Source organism: Bubalus bubalis, chromosome 2 (genome assembly GCF_019923935.1).
Source record: "Bubalus bubalis isolate 160015118507 breed Murrah chromosome 2, NDDB_SH_1, whole genome shotgun sequence".
Taxonomy (NCBI): domain Eukaryota; kingdom Metazoa; phylum Chordata; class Mammalia; order Artiodactyla; family Bovidae; genus Bubalus; species Bubalus bubalis.
The window spans coordinates 31,212,919-31,232,906 of NC_059158.1; the positions used below are offsets into that span (position 1 = coordinate 31,212,919).

The 19,988-nt window shown below is 35.8% G+C and overlaps 1 protein-coding gene across 3 annotated transcripts in view; it reads right to left on the bottom strand.

Moving 5' to 3' along the window:
* LOC102397932 (CD2 associated protein) overlaps nt 1-19,988 on the bottom strand; it is an 86,704-nt gene that overhangs the window by 35,477 nt on the left and 31,239 nt on the right. For 2 of the 3 annotated variants that reach the window (XM_044929224.1, XM_006076117.3), the window contains exons 2-3: nt 19,753-19,913; nt 5,737-5,890 (exon numbers count right to left, since the gene is read on the bottom strand). In XM_044929224.1, the coding sequence (XP_044785159.1) occupies nt 5,737-5,890; nt 19,753-19,913 (315 nt within the window). Of the gene's footprint in view, nt 1-5,736; nt 5,891-11,749; nt 12,229-19,752; nt 19,914-19,988 lie in introns of those variants that run through there. The other variant, XM_006076118.3, reaches the window with a different exon arrangement.

Below are 19,988 nucleotides of genomic sequence, written 5' to 3' on the forward strand. Positions count from 1 at the left end.
TCTGGCTTTCTACCTTGCTCCCCACCCTAGAAGCTCTTCCTTCTCCTAAAATAAATTCAAGCCAACTGCAAATAAGGTAGGCTCTCAGAAATGAAATCAGATCCAACTGATTATACAAAAGTAAAATTTCCACTGCCAATTTGGAAACCAGAAACACAGACTTTAGACACTATTGGCATAACAAATTTATCACAGACACGTCCTTCAAACCAGTGATTTTCAGACTGCTTCTTGATCAAAATCTAGGAATACTTTAAAGGCACTAAGTCAAGAGTATCTGTGTTTAAAAAAAAGATAAAATGCACAAATCTAAAATGTATTTTATCTTATTTAATAATTCTTCTGACAAAAACACAAGTGAAGACAAAAATAATTTCACTATAGCGTTTTAAACAAGCTTCATTTATTCAGAAAAGTAATGATTATATAATGTAGGACTTCAAAAGATGTAACTTGATTCTTTTTAATGAATATCAGTATCTTTTTAAATAATTTAAAGTTAATAAAGAGTATTAATTAGCTCCTCTGCCCCTAAGCATATATGTCAATTAACTTCAAACAACCTAGTGATATTTTAATCAAAAGCTTTGTTTTTGTCTTGTCTTTCACACTAGCATAATTCTCCAGTTTTTTTTCCAAGATAGTACGCAAAATTATTTGCAAAGGAACTTCTCATTTTTAAAAGGAAAATCCACATTGGATAAAAATATCTAAATAGCCCCTACCATTGCCACAAAATGTGAGTCATTTATTTAAAAAAGAAAAATTTTTTTGTATGATTCCGTATTTTTATACAGCTTACTCTTCAGTTAGAATGACTGCCTATACGGAACTTTTCTATTAGTTGGCAGCACCAGTTAAGGAATTTGAAGATTCTTCACATTTCAAATGGCACACACAATGTCTACCCATACATATTGGTCAATAAATATTTACTGAATTTCTAAAATGTATCAGAACCTTTGCTAAGCACAAAAGAAAAGAAATTAAAGAGTAAAACTGTCAATAAAAGGATGTGTAGCATTCAGTCGATTTTTTAACTGTAGTATTTTCTTAACATAAGTAACCTCCATACAGCTTTTCAGAACTACAAAGAAATTCATGATAAAGTATTTCTTTAAATCAGTATTTTATAAGTAAAGCTATTAATAAGAAAGCAAATAAAGAAGTGTAACAACAAAGGCAGTGACAAATTTTTATGTACCAGTATTACTCCAAGTCCTTCATAAACACTTCCCACACAAAAGAGCATAAAAACTTGCTAAGACATATTTTATCAAGGAGAAACAGGAACTCCTTCCCACTGTATCAGGCTGCTTTCTTCACAGATTAGAGTGCTTTACCATAACTCATGTACCCTAGTCATGTTGGATCCTTATTCTCTGAAAATACTATGGACCTGCTTATCTTCATGGGTCTTTCAAAGGCTGCAATTCTAACTGCAATGCCATACTCTCCAATTTTTATGTGAATGATATGTCCTACATAAAGAAGAGCTTAATGACACTTTACTTGATGACTCGGGTACAGAACTGCCCTTTCATTTGAATCTGAACTGCACATTATGTATGTTTCTAGTCATCAAGCAAAGAGCCAACTCATTGGAAAAGATCCTGATGCTGGGAAAGATTGAAAGCAAAAGGAGAAAAGGGCAGAAGAGGATGGTTAGATAGCATCACCAACTCAATGGACATGAATCTAAACAAACTCTGGGAAATAGTGAAAGACGGGGAAGCCTGGCGTGCTGCAGTTCATGGGGTGGCTAAGAGTCAGACATGACTTAGTGACTGAACAACAACAAGAAGTATGGTTCTTAATAGTATAAAATACTGCAATGACAAGTACAGACATTTATAGAGCATTTCTTATAATATTTACTTAACATGTTAATACTTTGAAAACCCTATAAGGTAATGATTACTATCATCCTTGTGTTAGAGTAACTTGGCATTTTCCTCTGTTAAATTGTGAGTTTTGAATCATTATCCACATCTAGTTTGTATTTGGCAGATTTGACTGTCCACATTAACACTGCTCTTATGGTCTTCATACCCACAGGTACTACAGTATTCATCACATAAATGTCAAATAATTTCAGAAAAACTTTTTCCAAATATTTTGTATTTTCAAATGTAAGTCATCACAAATGGGAAGTATTTCATGATTCTTAAAAAAAGATCTAAATATTTAGATCAAACAGAGTTCTTAAGTACTTCTTATATTATTTCTCATTTAAGAACACTTTTAATTTTTTCCATCAAATGCTAAAATGAAGAGCATATTATACTCATAAGTTAGAAGCCTGAATGCCAAAATTTCAGCGATAGCAACAAAAAGATTTCTGATCCACTTTTAGTTCCATTTAGTTCTGGAAAGTAAATCGTCAAACTTTATTACAGCATTTTCTAATGTAAAAAAAATTTTTTTATCAATTTCTTTCTCCAGTAAGCAAAGGCAGTCATCAAAAGTAAAGAAACATCAAGACTGAGCCATTTGCTACATGACTGAATTTCTTTAATTTTCTTCTTATCCTCAGCAATAAAAAAATCATATTAAGCCAGTAAGTGAAAATTTTAAGCTACTCAAGATTCTACCTATACTGCTGAGATACACACTTAAGATCATCAAAATCTTAGAAAACATTATCATCATCACTATCATGAAGAAAAAAACTCATGTACTTAGGGATGAAGTATCATGTCTAACAACATATTTTCAACAGATATATAAAGCCAATATAACAAAGCAAGCTTAGGTGAAGAATATACCACGTTTAGCACACAATTATTACTTCAACTTCTCTGTAAGACTAAATTTTTTGGAATAAAATAAAAAATCAAAACACCTTACCCCATTCATATGAAAGGTTGCAGCCAGGGAGCAGTCATTTGAATGAGGTTTTATTTCCCTTCTAAGTCAGAATATTTCAATGTCAAAGAGCAGAGCCTGAACTACTAATATGCCCCTTCCTTTTCACATGTATGCTGCAAAGATGTATAATCAGTGACCATACTTTGATGAGATTCAGAAATTTATCTTCTTCAGTACTGACTCAAAATTGGGAGGCATGTTACCAAACGTTATCTGAGAATGAAACACTATGTGGATTATATTCTAGTCAACCAACTTTTAATGTATCATCATTTCTTTCTATACAACTACCAATGATTTATCAATATCAATCTCAATGCATCTTTTGCATTCAAAATAACTAAACGGAAAAATCACTTCTGTAGCATGAATTCCCACTAATAAGGAATACAATATGCCATGAGTAGATTCATATCTGGTATCAAGGTTTTCCAAATATAAAGTGGAATATCCACTAATATTCCACACTGCACATTATATACAACTGTGATGCTGAAAGACATCAATTCTTTACTCCAAGTAAAAATATTCTACACCATTATATCTGTGCCCGATTTTACAACAGTCTCAGCAGTGATTCCATTTGTACATGTTTTTGCTATAAAAGTGTAAATTGGTTCTATTCTATAATTTTAGCAACTTTTTACAATCAACTTTGTCCTGGAAAATTTTCTGTGCTCAATCTAAAAATAACTGTCTTACTAAAGAAGATGCTTAATTTACATGCAATAGCAAAAGTTTCAATGGTTTCATGACCAGACTTTGCAAAAAAAAAAAATAAAGCCAACGCTTTTTGGCTTTGGAGAGAATTTGTGAGTTAGCTAACAATTCCAGTCTCCAGGTATCTATCATATTAACTATGTGAACTTTTCCTTGTGGATGCTTAGTCAAAATTCAGCACACATGCAGATTCACTTGTCTTGGCAGAGATTTGAACTGAACCTTCACAATGCAGTGTTTATCATTATCAACCTTTACAATGGTTTGGGGTTTTTTTATATTAACAGTATTGATTAAAAGAGTATATACTACTATTTAACATTACAATGAACGACTCTGAATAACTGATCTATTTCATTAACCAAGGAAATGATGCAAACTAACGGTAACAAAAAAATCTGATTAAAAAAAAATTAGCTGCTTTTCCTGGAAAAGTAATCTGAAAGCAAAAACAACCTGCATCCTGTTTTAAATGTTACTTAGCACACCAAGTGACTAATTTAGTCTTTGCAGCACATGCACTTAAAAACAAGTTATGGAGGAACCTTAGGAAAAAGCCTAAGCCTCTTGGCACCAACTATATTATAGTTTCTCCTTCTTACAAGAAAAATGATGGACAGTGTTCTCAAAGAAGGTGAATTTAGTGTCCTTTCCTATTAGGAGACAAAATAAACTTGAAGTCCTTTGTCTAGCCTCCACTTAAGAAAAAGTGTGTTCCTTTATAGCTCAGTAGAGCTAAAGAAAGTAGTATATATATCTTACAACAGACAGAGATCATAAATAACTATTTCATGGGTCTAAAATTCTCCTTGTGCACAGAAATTCTACGTAGAGATTCACGTATAGCTTGCGGAAATAACTCTGTTATCTATTCCTCAATCTCCAAACAGTTTCAGAGTCCAGGACAACCAGAACTACTAAACAGTCCACCTTTGGGCAGAAGACTGAAGGCACTGTGGGTGATGTCTAAATATTGTCTGTACAGTGCGCTTACTGGGAGAAAAGAAGAAGGAGTACCTTTTAATTGGTCTGTCTCTGTGTCATGAAACCTGTTCATTTTTATGAAAACCTATTTTTATTTTATGAAAATAATCGAGTGATATAATCTAGAAAGTAGAGATTTCCCCTAACTTCACAGACAGTAGCATAGAAAGTAACAGGTTTAAGATATGAGACTATAAAAATCAAAAATAATCTTACATTTATGAAACGTATATAAACAAAATTTCTTTATATTATAGGCTACCTGGTACACAAGGTAGTAACCAGCATCAAACACAAGGGACCCCAACATCAGAGAGACTGGTGTGGGGAGTGGCGAGGGAGGGAGGGGAGGTGGGTTTAAAAAAAAAAGAATGATCGAAGATAATAGTGGATAAATACTCATTTATAACTTATTAAATCAAACTGATCATAGTATTCAATCTCTAACGGGGCCTCAGGTTTACTATGTTAAAACACTATCTGCTCCCAGGCTTGAAGTACTTCTTTGAGTAACAGTCTTTCCAAAGACTACGTTTTTGACAACAGCAATATTACTAGTCTTTTTATTTTTTTTAAGCCACTTTTTCACCAGCAGTAAAATAAAACTCAAGAGTCTAAATGATCTAAGGTCATAAGACAGATATAAATAATGTCTGATTTTAAATGTGGTACTCTCCCTCTATATTAAACTCTTCTCTTAACATATTTACACCAAATACTTCAAAGGCACTCTGCTAGGCCAACCACCTTGGAAAACTGAATATCCATGTTCAGATGGCTAACCACTGAAGAAAATGTATTATCAAATGCTTGCATCTATACTGCTTAAGGATGAACAGACATTTTAGCATCCCATTTAATATTTAATAAATAATATTCAAGTAAATTTAAGGCAAAGGATTAACTATCCAACAGAGCCTGTAAGACCAACAAGAAAACAAAGCCTTGTATCTCAATTTACAATTCCTATAGAACAGCTCATGCTGGATTTCCAAATGAAGACTGACGACACGGGCCCATAACTAGTAACTGAAGAATAAGTAGGAAGTTTCTGTAGTCTGCTACAAAAGGTTGATTTTTCTTAATACAACTTATGAACAGTTAGTTATAAAACAAACTTCTATTCTGATTTAAATGAAGAAGAAAAAATTATTTACATACTTTTCTTAATGGTTTTGGTTTGTGGAAGTGGCTGAATTCCTCCAGGCAGAAGTCCATAGGTGCTTATTCGTTGTACGAGATTTGCTACATTCCCGTGCCTTTCCCGCCTGATGGGCAAACTGTCATCCTTGGATTCTGTCTCTTTCTTAATTTCCTACAAAAGGGAAAATCAGCAAATAGGCAAATTAAGCTGTATTTCATTAAATTAAAGCCTCAAATGCCAAATACCAAAACCAGGTACATTGATTATTATATAAAACAAAGTATCAACAGTGTGCAACCTTTTTCTCTGCCCACACATATCTAAAGAATATCACACTTTGGTTACAGCTCCAACAAAATGTTATTTATGGACACTAAAATTTCAATTTCATATAATTTTCACATGTGATTAAATACTGCTCCTCATTTCATTTTTTCCAACTATTTATATAACTCTTAGCTGGCATTCTCAGTTCAGTGACACTATAAAAACAGGTGGTATTTAGATTTGGCCCATGGGCTGTTGTCTGATAAACCCTGTTCTAAGTTACAGGTCTAAGAGAAGATAGGTAAATCTTCATGAAAAGAAGTATGAAGTTTTACTGGAAGACATAAAAGAAGATATAGGAAAGAGAAGTCATGCCATGTTCAGATGTTGAAAACTCATTATCATAAAGATAGCACTTTCCCCCTAAAATTGATACAATGCTATTGAATAAATATGTCACAGATTTCGGAGAGCAATTAAATAAACTAGTTCTAAATTTGTAGAGAAGAACAAATGACCAAGAACAGCCAAAATACTTCAATGAAAAGAAAGTGAGGGGATTTTTTTTTTTAAACTAAGAAATAAAGAAAAACCATACGATACTATGAATCAGCGTGTACTGGCACAAAAACAGACACAGTGATAAATGAAACAAAATCCATAAACAGAAAAACGATTTACAACAGGTAAAAAGGGAGGGAAAATAGTAATCTTAAAATAGATGGTGCATGCACTGTTTCACATTTAGGCAGCAGGGAATGAAACTGGATTCCTGCCTCACACATTTAATATTAAAATTAACAGTTTCTGTTCATTAAAAGTAACCAACCACAAGAAAAAAGTAAATCCCTAACCAGAAGGTATTTTTCACAACAAAGAATCTATATCTCCAGGTGTTTATGTCTACTGCAATGTTAACAAGTTGTTACTCTAGCTGGTAGGATTTCAGATTATTATGTTTGATGCTTGCTTTTTTGTGTTTTTTTTAACAAGGCATATCATTTTGCAAACAGAAAATTTTTTCATTTTGGAATAACTGTTAAATGATGAGAAACTGTGAAAACTATTAAAGTATAAATCATAGAAGACACACAAAATATTTCACACTGTAGTGACTGCTTCATTTTTACTAGTAATGTATATAAGGAAAACAACTTCAATTTGCTACTAATAATAAATGACACACCATATGAAAACTTCAGTTTTCAGATCACACTAAGTATTTTTCAAACTAATAAAAATATGAAATCTACGTAAAAACTAGTAGCTACAACCTCAACATGCCAAAGAGTACTAATTTTGGATTCTCCTGAACGTCTCATGAGCTACCTACATTTTAAAAAGATAAATATCGTATCTCTGAAAGCTATTGTTGCCTCTCTGGTACAAGAGACCAAGAACCTGGCTTGATATTCAAATCTTATTCCTCTAGGAAAATAATTCCAGTTTGACCCAATGTGACACAGGAGACAGATATCCTGGGTGTAAATCTTCATTCTATCCTGTTCATAGGCTAAATAGATATTTGCGTTATCTTTTAACAAAAATTAACCATATAAACAGGTATGATATACAAGACAATGACAATGTCTACCACTTCTAAAAATATAAATTTACAACATACTGCTCAAGATCTAGAAACATTTTGAGGACCTTCAATACTCACTGAGAAATCAAACCCATGAATATTAGATATAATATATCTTCTGAAGACAAAAGACACGAAGAGAGGAGGAAAGCAAAACAAAAAAAATATACAATCTACAGTAATATGGAAAACTCAGGTTTACAGCCTTCCACATACACAGTGCCAACTAAGCCATTATCAAAAGAACCAAGTGACTTTAGGGTCTAAGCAAAATTACAAATAAGGTAAGGTCCACTTTAGGCTCCACCCTGCTCCATCTCTGGAACCTCTTCCTCTTACAATTTACTACCACCAGATACACACACACACACACACACACACACACACACACACACACTCTGTCTCTCTCCAATCCCTCTCCCCTTTCTCTCCCCCTTCTCTCTCCCTCTCTCTCTCTACTCTAGTCCCTCATTCCTGGACACATAGTGCCTCGAAATTATTCTTTGGCTATCATCTTAAATAGCAATTTTATTAAGCACCTATGAAGGGTTAGTAAGGCTTCTACTGTTTCTTCCTTCTGCCCTTTATTTTGATGCTGTGAAAAGTGCTGCACTCAACATGCCAGCAAATTTGGAAAACTCAGTAGTGGCCACAAGACTGGAAAAAGTCAGTTTTCATTCCAATCCCAAAGAAAGGCAATGTCAATGAATGCTCAAACTACTGTACAACTGCACTCATCTCACATGCTAGCAAAGTAATGTTCAAAATTCTCCAAGCCAGGCTTCAACAATACATGAACCGTGAACTTCCAGATGTTCAAGCTGGATTTAGAAAAGACAGAGGAACCAGAGATCAAATTACCAACATCCACTGGATCATTGAAAAAGCAAGACAGTTCCAGAAAAACATCTACTTCTGCTTTACTGACTATGCCAAAGCCTTTGACTGTGTGGATCACAACAAACTGTGGAAAATGCTTTAAGAGACGGGAATACCAGACCACCTTACCTGCCTCCTGAGAAATCTGTATGCCAGTCAAGAAGCAACAGTTAGAACTGGACATGGAACAACAGACTGGTTCCAAATCAGGAAAGGAATACGTCAAGGCTGTATATTGTCACCCTGCTTATTTAACTTATATGCAGAGTACATCAGAGAAATGCTGGACTGGATGAAGCACAAGCTGGAATCAAGATTGCCAGGAGAAATATTAGTAACCTCAGATATGCAGATGACACCATCCTTATGGCAGAAAGTGAAGAGGAGCTAAAGAGCCTCCTGGTAAGCGTGAAAGATGAGAGTGAAAAAGCTAACTTAAAACTCAGCATTCAGAAAACTAAGATCATGGCATCTGGTCCCATCACTTCATGGTAAATAGACAGGGAAACAGTGGAAACAATGACAGACTTTATTTTGGGGGGGCTCCAAAATTACTGCAGGTGGTGACTGCAGCCACAAAATTAGAAGACACTTGCTCCTTGAACGAAAAGCTATGACAAACCTAGACAGCATATTAAAAAGCAGAGACATTACTTTGCCAACAAAGGTCTGTCTAGTCAAAGCTATGGTTTTTCCAGTAGTCATGTATGGATGTGAGAGTTGGACTCTGAAGAGGGCTGAGTGCCAAAGAATTGATGCTTTTGAACTGTGGTGTTGGAGAAGACTCTTGAGAGTCCCTTGGACTGCAAGGAGCTCCAACCAGTCAATCCTAAAGGAAATCAGTCCTGAATATTCACTGGAAGGACTGATGCTGAAGCTGAAACTCCAATACTTTGACCACCTGATGCAAAGAACTGGCTCATTTGAAAAGACCCTGATGCTGGGAAAGATTGAAGGTGGGAGGAGAAGGGGACGACAGAGGATGAGGTGGTTGGATAGCATCACTGACTCAATGGACATGAGTTTGAGTAAACTCTGGGAATTGGTGATGGACAGGGAGGCCTGGTGTGCTGCAGTCCATGGGGTCGCAAAGAGTTGGACACGACTGAGCGACTGAACTGAGACTGAGAATCAGCCAGTAAATAAAATATTGACATATTAACACTGTAACATCTCTTTCCTACAAATTTCACTTCCTTTACTGACTTTGAAAATGACTCCAGGAGATGCAGTGAAAGAATGAGCCCTCACTTAAAACAGTATCATGTACTGACAAAGCAAAGTCAGAAAACTAAACCTCACTGTACAAATAAGGGAAGTCTCCTACACAACAGGTAATGTCAATACAAAACCAGTCCAGAAAATACAGTGTGGATGATAGCTGTATAGATAAGAATGTACTACACATTGATTTGCTTGTTTTCATAAGGATAAGAAAGTAGGGTAAGGAGTAGGAAGTAGTAAATTAAAGGAAAAGATGAAAAATATAAGCAAATAAGAAGCAGCTTTAAAAAGGTGGGAAGGATATAGTTACTCTTGATCTGAGGTAAAGAAGAATACTTAATTCCAATCACATTAATCAAAAAAAGGTAACTTAAAAGGTTCATCAATAAAATTCATGAACCACTCCATCATGTTGAAATATACCTATTTTATAATTTGATTATCTAATCATGGCCAGTGAACAACCATGATCTGAAAATAGAAAGCAATTACCTCTAGAACATAGAAGCAAAGGTCACAAAGAATAATAAAAACTAGATTAGATGGCAGGAGCGTTCTTCAACTTCTCAGACAAATCTCTAAACAGTTACAGTTCTGCTTATGCTAATTAAAATCTGAGGAATACAGTAGTCCCTCCTCATCCACAGGGCCCCAAGACCCCCAGTGGATGCTTGAAAATGCAGAGAACACTGAGTCTCACATACATTATGTTTCTTCCTATGTATACACACCTAAGATAAAGTTTAATTTATAAATTCAACACAATAAGAGATTAACAACTGATAATAAAACAATTGTAACAATACATTCTAATAAAAGGTTATATCAATGTGGTTTCTATCTTTCAAAATAACTTACAGATATAATGCCTTCTGCATCCTAACTAAGCATTTACCACCTCCTGTGGCATTAACTTTTCCGTCTGAGGTAAGACAGCAAAACTAGTGTGAACTCCTTTTTTCTTCTTCACAATTTCACAGACAGAAGATTCATTCTTAATGTAGATCTCAGCAACCTCAGCATACAACTTTTTCTTGTTTATTAAGCTTTCACACCTTTTCACTCATATGATTTCTGGTATATCTGAATGGTCAGCATCACTACTCTTGCACTTTGGGGCCATTATTAAATAAAATAAGGGTTACTCGACCACAAACACTGGGATACTGAGACAACTGATCTGATAATCAAGAGGGCTACTCCTAAGCGACTAATGGGTAGGAGACGCTGGACAAAGGGATGATTCACATCCCAGGCAGAAGGGTGCACAATTAAAACACGACTTATTTCTGGAATTTTCCCAAGGATAAGGAGGGGACTACACTTAATTACTTTTAACATTCAGGATTTCCAAAAGTATGGAAATCTAAACCTAAAACTAGTACCTTCAACTTTATATAAGTATAAATCAGAAGATATGGAAGTGATATTACTAAAGAAAAGAAAACTAAGCAAGATTACATGTTTATTTGATACACATCCACTGTTAAAGGTCACATAAAATCAAACTGTCATTTATTTCATTCAAATAATAATTCTTCCTATGGAAATAGTGGAATAAGATTTTAAAACTAAATCAGAATGTGATATTTTAAAAACAAACAAAAAAATCACTGAAACTCTTTCAAAGTATCCATCTCATCATCATCTTATTTCCCATATTGCTAATTAACTTTTCTTTAAAAGCAGTTTTAAAAAGACACGAATAAAGATTTAATATCTACTTAGCCATTTAACTTACGAAATCTAGAAATAAAATGAAAACAAACATTTCTGAAGGCAAGATAAGTTGTCACACTACATAATATTTAAGAAAAAACCAGGTGCAATGATTTGAATATTTTTTTCTAAACCAGTAAAAAAAATTTGTTCAGAAATTTAGGTCCAAACAAGAGTAAACAGCTGAATGATTTTTACTTACTTACCAGCTAAAGTGTGAATAACTTCTGTTTCCTTGTTCCTTATTATACCAGAAAGTCTAAAACATATTATTATCAAGCTCTGAGAACTCTTCAAAAGGGACCAAAATTCCACTTTAAATTAAAAAATATAAAGAACAGCAATTCACTTACCAGCTCTGAAACATCTTCTGTGGACATACTCATTTATTTTTTAAAGCACTAAAGTAAAAACTGTATTACTAACAGATCTCAGAATAACCTGTAGCACCTCCACGGAATAAGTATAGTGCTCACAGGAAAGGTGCTTCAAAGCTTGAACATTAGTATCTCCTACCACAAATACTGTCCTGCTAATACTCTTCAAGTCCAACTAATAAAAATAATTTCTTTTCACCTCTTTTGTATCTTATTCCATTGGTATTTCTCTGCTTTCTCCGTACTGCCCTGTGCTTCAACACTGGTCAAACTTTCAAGTGTCCCTTGAATAGTAATGCTCCTCCCACGCTCCGGCCCAACCTCCTCTGACTCACTCTCAGTGAATCAGACCATGGCCTCTACCATACCCGACACTCTTCAGTGAACAGAGTCCACTAACGCTAAGTAAATGCATACAACTAGTCAGCTGCACTATTAGCTACTGTCATGGTTACCTTAACCTTCAGAAAAAGTCAAAATCGCTCAGTCGTGTCCAACTCTTTGTGACCCCATGAACTATACAGTCCATGGAATTCTCCAGGCCAGAATCCTGGAGAGGGTAGTCGCTGTTCCCTTCTCCAGGGGATCTTCCCAACCCAGGGATAGAACCCAGGTCTCCTGCATTGCAGGTGGATTCTTGACCAGCTGAGCCACCAGGGAAGCCCTAACCTTCAGAAGCAAGGCATAACTTAAAGGGTATCAAATATGCTTATTACCTTTTTACTGAACACTAATCTATTCTTATGTTAAAGGTAACTAATACTACATTTTTCTGAACACCAGCTTTATAACCACAGCTTAAGGGAAAAACAGCTATTCCAACACCACTTCTAAAAGGAGAAACTTCTATATTGTGCAAGTTTTTAGACTGTTAAAAACATGCATTATAATCTCTATTAAAATGCATCACCATCTAGATTATCTTGTGGAGAGATGGAATACATATACTTTTCCCTACTTCTCTCACTAACCACAGTTTAAACTCTGAACATTACATAGACATAGAATACAGAATAAAAAAGAAAATTTGATAGCATCAAATGTTAATGAGAACATTAAAGAAAAACACTCATTACACCACTGGTAGGAGTTTAAATTAGCATATTTACTTAGTGAGAAACCTGACAGTTGATGCAGCAAATTCTTAGCTATGCACATAATCTACAAAGGGATGTTCATTGCAGCACTGTTTTTAATAGCTAAAAATTAGAAAATAGCTAAATATTCATAAAATATGCTTAAGACATAAAATGGAACACCATATGGCTATTGCAAATTGAGTCCTAAAGGAAAAGAACCCTGAAGGAAATGAACCTGGAAGGACTGTTGCTAAAGCTGAAGTTTCAATACTTTGACCACATGATGTGAAGAGCCAACTCCTCAGAAAAGACCCTGATCCTGGGAAAGATTGAAGGCAAAAGGAGGTGACAGAGAATGAGGTGGTTAGACAGCATCACCAATTCAATGGACATGCAGCTGAGCAAACTCTAGGAGACAGTAACAGTGTGCTGTAATCCATGAGGTGGCAAAGAACTGGACACAACTTAGCGACTGAACAACAAAGGAACTTCTACTACAGATGCACTATATGATTATTCCTCAATACCTGACATTCGGGGCGGAGGACGGGTGGGGGGGGGGGGGGCGGTGGCGGGAGGAATCACATACTAAAAAAGCAATGATTCTGTGAAAACCTCTGAATCAAATACTAAAAATACCAATGATTATGCAAAAGGTGGAACTTGGGACAGACTACTCTAAACCTATGCATGCTCTGGAAACTGACCACTAAAAATGTAAACAAATAACATAATCAGAACCTCAAAAGATGAGCAATAACCTAAGATCACCCAAGGAGTTATGACAAATAGATTCTTCAGGAGTTATTAAAAATGGATAGAACAATAAAGTAGAAATGGTGGCTAGTGGATACTAAGATAACGCAGACAGAAGCAGAGGGAAGCACCAGAAATTAAAAGCCCTTATCATGTTAGGACTGTGTAACTTTGAGGAAAATATCCAGTCATAGAGGATCAAATATAAAAAAAGAAAAAAAGAGGTTTCAAGAGCCAAAAGAATTCCTGTCTATGCAAGCAGGTAGGTGTTTTAATTTTTGGCTGAAATTAAAACTCTACACTCTATGACAGCTCACCTTGTCTACAAAAACAAATACAACTTTGTCCTAACTTCATTCCTCTATTTATCAATCACTGATGAGTGATATAAAACACATTTTGGCAGATGTGACTATATTATGTATCCACATCAAAATCTCACGTTAAGTATTTTTAAAGCTGCAATCTGACACAGTAATTATGAAAATGTATAAATCACACAAAATAATCTTTATTTATGCATAGGTAAATACATATAAAACTATGTGTTAGAAGGATACACAGAGCTTCAGAACACAGGCAATTGGGAGAAAGAGAAATGAGAAGAGGGTAATAAAAAACTCAATGTTACTGTCATGCTCTCTTTATTATAAAGTTAACGCTCTGAAGCAAAAAACAAAGTGACAACTTTCTTACACAGATCCTTGTCCTATGGTTTTTGTAAAATATTTTCTAAATCATATATAAAGATGAACTAACATTGCAAAGAGACACTGAAAACAGACACGTTAGCCACACACAAAAAATTTACAGTATCTATAATGTTTCATAACAGGCTACAAAAATTATGTGACCTTTCTATCCATCTTCCAGCCCTATTTAAATGCTGCTTTTCAGTATAGTTATTCAAAACAATAACAGGAGTTTTCTATAGGAAGCTTCGTTCTACCATAGACACCACAGTAGTGTGTTTACGAAGCACCACACTAGTGTCCCACTGAAAGCTTATTTTCCAGTAGACAAAAAAATTACAATTTTTCCTTGAAACTTCTAATACGCATCTGAAATGATAAAAGTCAACTACCTTACTAAACTGTGGACTCTCCACTGTTGTTCATCACCTGTGGTTAACTTTTTGATAAAAATTCTGCTTTCAGCCCCTTCAATAAATGCTTCTGGGAAAACTGGACAACTACATGCAACGAATGAAATTAGAACACTTCCTAACACCACACACAAAGATAAATTCAAAATGGATTAATGACTATAGGCAGAATGGTCGATGACATAAATCAAAGCAAGATCCTCTATGATCCACCTCCTAGAGTAATAGAAATAAAAACAGAAGTAAACAAGTGGGACCTGATTAAACTTAAAAGCTTTTGCACAGCAAAGGAAACTATAAGCAAGGTAAAAAGACAGCCCTCAGAATAGGAGAAAATAATAGCAAATGAAACAACTGACGAAAGATTAATTTCCAAAATATACAAGCAACTAATACAACTCAATACCAGAGAAACAAACAACCCAACCAAAACAGACATTTCTCCAAAGAAGACATACAGATGGCTAACAAACACATGAAAACATGCTGTACATTGCTCATTATTAGAGAAAAACAAATCAAAACTACAATGAGATATCACCTCACACCAGTCAGAATGGCCATCATCAAAAGTCTACAAACAATAGAGAGTGGGTGTGGAGAGGGTGTGGAAAAAAGGAAATGCTCTTACACTGTTAGTGGAAATGTAAATTGATACAGCCACTATGGACGACAGTATAGGGATTCCTTAAAAAACTAGGAATAAAACCATCATATGACCCAGCAATCCCACTCCTAGGCATATGCCCTGAGGAAACCAAAACTGAAAAAGACACATGTATCCCATTGTTCACTGCAGCACTATTTACAATAGCTAGAACATGGAAGCAACCTAGATGTCCATCAGCAGATGAATGGATAAAGAAGTTGTGGTATATATACACAATGGAATATTACTCAGCCACAAAAAGGAACACATTTGAGTCGGTTCTAGTGAAGTAGATGAACCTAGAACCTATTATACAGAGTGAAGTGAGTCAGAAAGAGAAAGATAAATATTGTATTCTAATGTATATATATGGAATCTAGAAAAATGGTACTGAAGAATTTATTTACAGGGCAGTTAAGTGAAGAAGAACTGAAGAGCCTCTTGATGAAAGTGAAAGAGGAGAGTGAAAAAGTTGGCTTAAAGCTCAACATTCAGAAAACGAAGATCATGGCATCCAGTCCCATCACTTCATGGCAAATAGATGGGGAAATAGTGGCTGACTTTATTTTTCTGGGCTCCAAAATCACTGCAGATGGTGACTGCAGCCATGAAATTAAAAGACGCTTACTCCTTGGAAGGAAAGTTATGACCAACCTAGATGGCATATTCAAATGCAGAGATGTTACTTTGCCAACAAAGGTCCTTCTAGTCAAGGCTATGGTTTTTCCAGTGGTCATGTATTGTGAGAGTTGGACTACAAAGAAAGCTGAGTGCCGAAGAATTGATGCTTTTGAACTGTGGTGTTGGAGAAGACTCTTGAGAGTCCCTTGGACTGCAAGGAGATCCAACCAGTCACTTCTAAAGGAGATCAGTCCTGGGTGTTCATTGGAAGGACCGATGTTGAAGCTGAAACCCCAATACTTTGGCCACCTGATGCAAAGAACTGACTCACTGGAAAAGACCCTGATGCTGGGAAAGATTGAGGGCAAGAGGAGAAGGGGATGACAGAGGATGAGATGGTTGGATGGCATCAATGGACATGGGTTTGGGTGGACTGTGGAAGTTGGTGATGGACAGGGAGGCCTGGTGTGCTGTGGTTCATGGGGTCGCAAAGAGTCGGACATAGCTGAGCAACTGAACTGATCTGAATAAAGAAACAGACACAGAGGATAGACTTATGGACATGGGGAGAGGGGAGGAGAGGGTGAGATGTATGGAAAGAGAAACATGGAAACTTACATTACCATATGTAAAATAGATAGCCAATGGGAATTTGCTGTATGGCTCAGGAAACTCAAACAGGGGCTCTGTATTAATCTAGAGGGGTGGGATGGGGAGAGAGATGGTAGGGAGGTTCAAACAGGAGGTGATATATGTATACCTATGGCTGATTCATGTTGAGGTTTGACAGAAAACAACATAATTCTATAAAGCAATTATCCTTAAATAAAAAATAAATTAATTAAAAATAAACAAAAGGCTAAAAAAATTTTTTAAAAATTCTGCTTTGTAATAATTTTATGTTTACAGTAGAGTTGCCAAGGTACTGCCCAGAGTTCCCATATATCTCCCATATATATGCCACAGTGATACCTGGCATAACTGTATTACACTTGTCAAAACTAAGAAATTAACACTAGTACATTACTACTAACAGAACCACCAACTCTACAGGGATTTCACAGTTTTCCCACTAACATCCTTTTTCTATTCCAGAATCCAATCCAGGACACCACAATGCATTTGTCACTATGTCTCCTCAGTCTCTGCTCAACATCAGTTTCTTATGCCTTCCTTGTTTTTTAATGACCTTGAAATTTTTGAAAAGTACTGATCAGATATTTGTAAAATGTTCCTTAATTTGGGTTAGCCTGATGTTTTTTTCTCACAAATGGACTGCAATGATAGGTTTGGGAGAAGAATAAATACCGGAGGCTCAGCAGATACATGGTATCAACATAATTTATTACTGACAATGTTAGCCTTGATCACTCGGTAAAGGCAGTAATTGCTGAGTTTCTCCACTGTACAGCTGCTATTTTTCTCTTCCATCTATTCTTTAGTCCAACCTACACTTGAAGGATACTTGGGGGTGGGGACAGTATTTACAAATATTACTTGGAATAATTCTGTAAGATTTATCCTTTCTATTCCATTATTTACATAATAATCTATTTATATCAGCATTTATTTATTTAGACTCGTGCATATCTATCTGCTCTTCAAATACTAGGTTATTTTGATGCTCAACCAGCTTTCCAGTTGGCACCTATGTTGCCTTTTTCCAAATTCTTACTCCCAGCACTACTAGCTGCTCCAGCTCATCCTGTGGATACCGTGTTACAGCCATAGGATCACTCCTCCCAGGAGCCTCCTTTTACTGGAAAATGATATTCTGAAACCAAGATCTGAGCAATGAGTATACTCACTGGTACTGGTGTATCACTGCTTCCAGGCCCTCAGTGGAAGAAATGAGGAATATATATATGCATGTGTACTGACCGGAGTATAAACACGCACACATAAAATTATTTCTGTATGTATCTGTATATATTTTAAATTAAACAAGAGTTCATGTTGATGTCTCCCAACTCTAGTCCACTCTGTGGTTCATTTTAATCCCAGATTAAGCTTCCCTCCATCTCCGAGCAAACACAAACAGCATCCTCTTCTAGCAGGCAGATTAAATTCAAGTTCTACAATTAGCCATACTGTAACAGGACAGGAAACTGTATTTGAAGATGGGAGTGCCATGACAGGTCATCTCCACCAGTGTGACCACATGTCAGCACGGGGACTACCTATCAGCACACAATTTAAAACAGAACCATATTAATACTTCTTACTAAGTTCTTTTTTTTAACCACTGTTCTATTACTTCAATATATTTTTCCTGAAAAGCCATTTTCCCCACTCACCCCAAAAAAGAGACAGAGAGAGAGAGAGAGATGAGAGGCCAATGTTGCAGCTTACTATATACAGACTACAGACTAAAGACAGGCCATTTTAAAAGGAAGAAAACAAAGACATGTGATTTTCCTTATATCATTCTACCAACAAAGGCAGACTTAATTTGACTGGGTTTAAATGTAGTTATTCTGGTTCAATTTTGACAGCATCTGCTTTACACTCCATTTTAGATTAGAAGAAAGTCAATTTGTAAAGTAAAAAATAAACAAAAGAACTCAATTCCTACTACAGCTTTTCTCAGGTCTTTCGAGAGGTAAAATGTAGTTAGTTCACCTTCTCTAAAACCAATTAACAAAGTATGTGTTCATACCTAGAAAACCACAGCTGAGCAAATATTTACAAAACATTCACACTGCACAGACATTCTAACAACTACTCTGCAAGTTGGACAAACCAAATGAGAGACAGACTCGAGCCTTCCCAGAAGAGCTCACAGCCACAAATTCATGAGAAGAGGGATGTGGCTGAATGTAAGAAAACTAATCCAGAAAATAAAGACAACTATAGTAGTGTTAGTTGCTCAGTCGTGTCCGACCTTTGCAACCCCACCATCTGTCCGAAGAATTCTCTAGGCAAGAATACTGGCGTGGGTTGCCATTCCCTTCTCCAGGGGATCTTCCAAACCCAGCAATTGAACCGGGGTCTCCTGTGTTGCAGGCAGATTCTTTACTGTCTGAGCTACCAAGGAAGCTCTGGGTTAAGACTATTATAAATGGCATGTAAACACACAGATATCCTTTACTTTTTTTTTCCTCCTCTAAATTTCTGAGAACTTTTTTAGTTTGTAATATATTTAAAAATCTTGATTGTTTTCTGGCAGAAGTGACTAGAACATTATTTAAAAAGGAACGTCTGGTGGTAGTTGAAGAGTATTTGTTACTATCAAAGGTAACTGCTGCAATGCTGAAACTTAAAAATAAGAATACAAGATTCTCAAAGGGGGCTAGAAAAGCAACAAAACCCAGTAAGTGTTTTTACTCACACTTGAGTAAAGAGGCAACTACCTCAGATTTCAGTTCAGATTCTGTTTTATTAGCTATCCAACCTTGGGTAAACACCATTTAACCTCTCAACCTACATGTCATTGATTTAAAATGAGGCTATCGTCTTCCCTACTTCCTCCACAAGATGTTTAGGCTTAAATGGAAATGTAGATAGCAAAACTTTGCAAATTACAAAGTGCTACCTACATTACAGGTAGACAGGTACATGTGTACACACACACACACACAGTTTTATAATCCCCCAGGACACCAGGCAACAATAACATTCATTACAGTGATACCTGAGTCTCCAGTTTTTTTAATTCCTCAGACGAAAAATTTACCTAAAATATTTTAGTGTTAAAAATATGTGTATGCATCTCTTCAAAATTAAATCCGATGGAGCAACAGCAAGGAATCTAACCGAGAATGCTCACCTTAACGAAATTATCAGGAAACATGCCTCGCCTCCCGTTCAGCTCTCCTTCCAGCCATCCCTCCTCCTGCAGTTTCCTCACGTTCCTGATGACTTCCCCAACTCGGATCGTTAGCTCATCATCATGTACAGCATCGTAGTCATACTCCACAATATAGTCAACTAAAAAAAAGAAACAAACATCTAAAACTTAACTCATGAAATACTACTAACCATACTAATAAACTTAAAACTAAG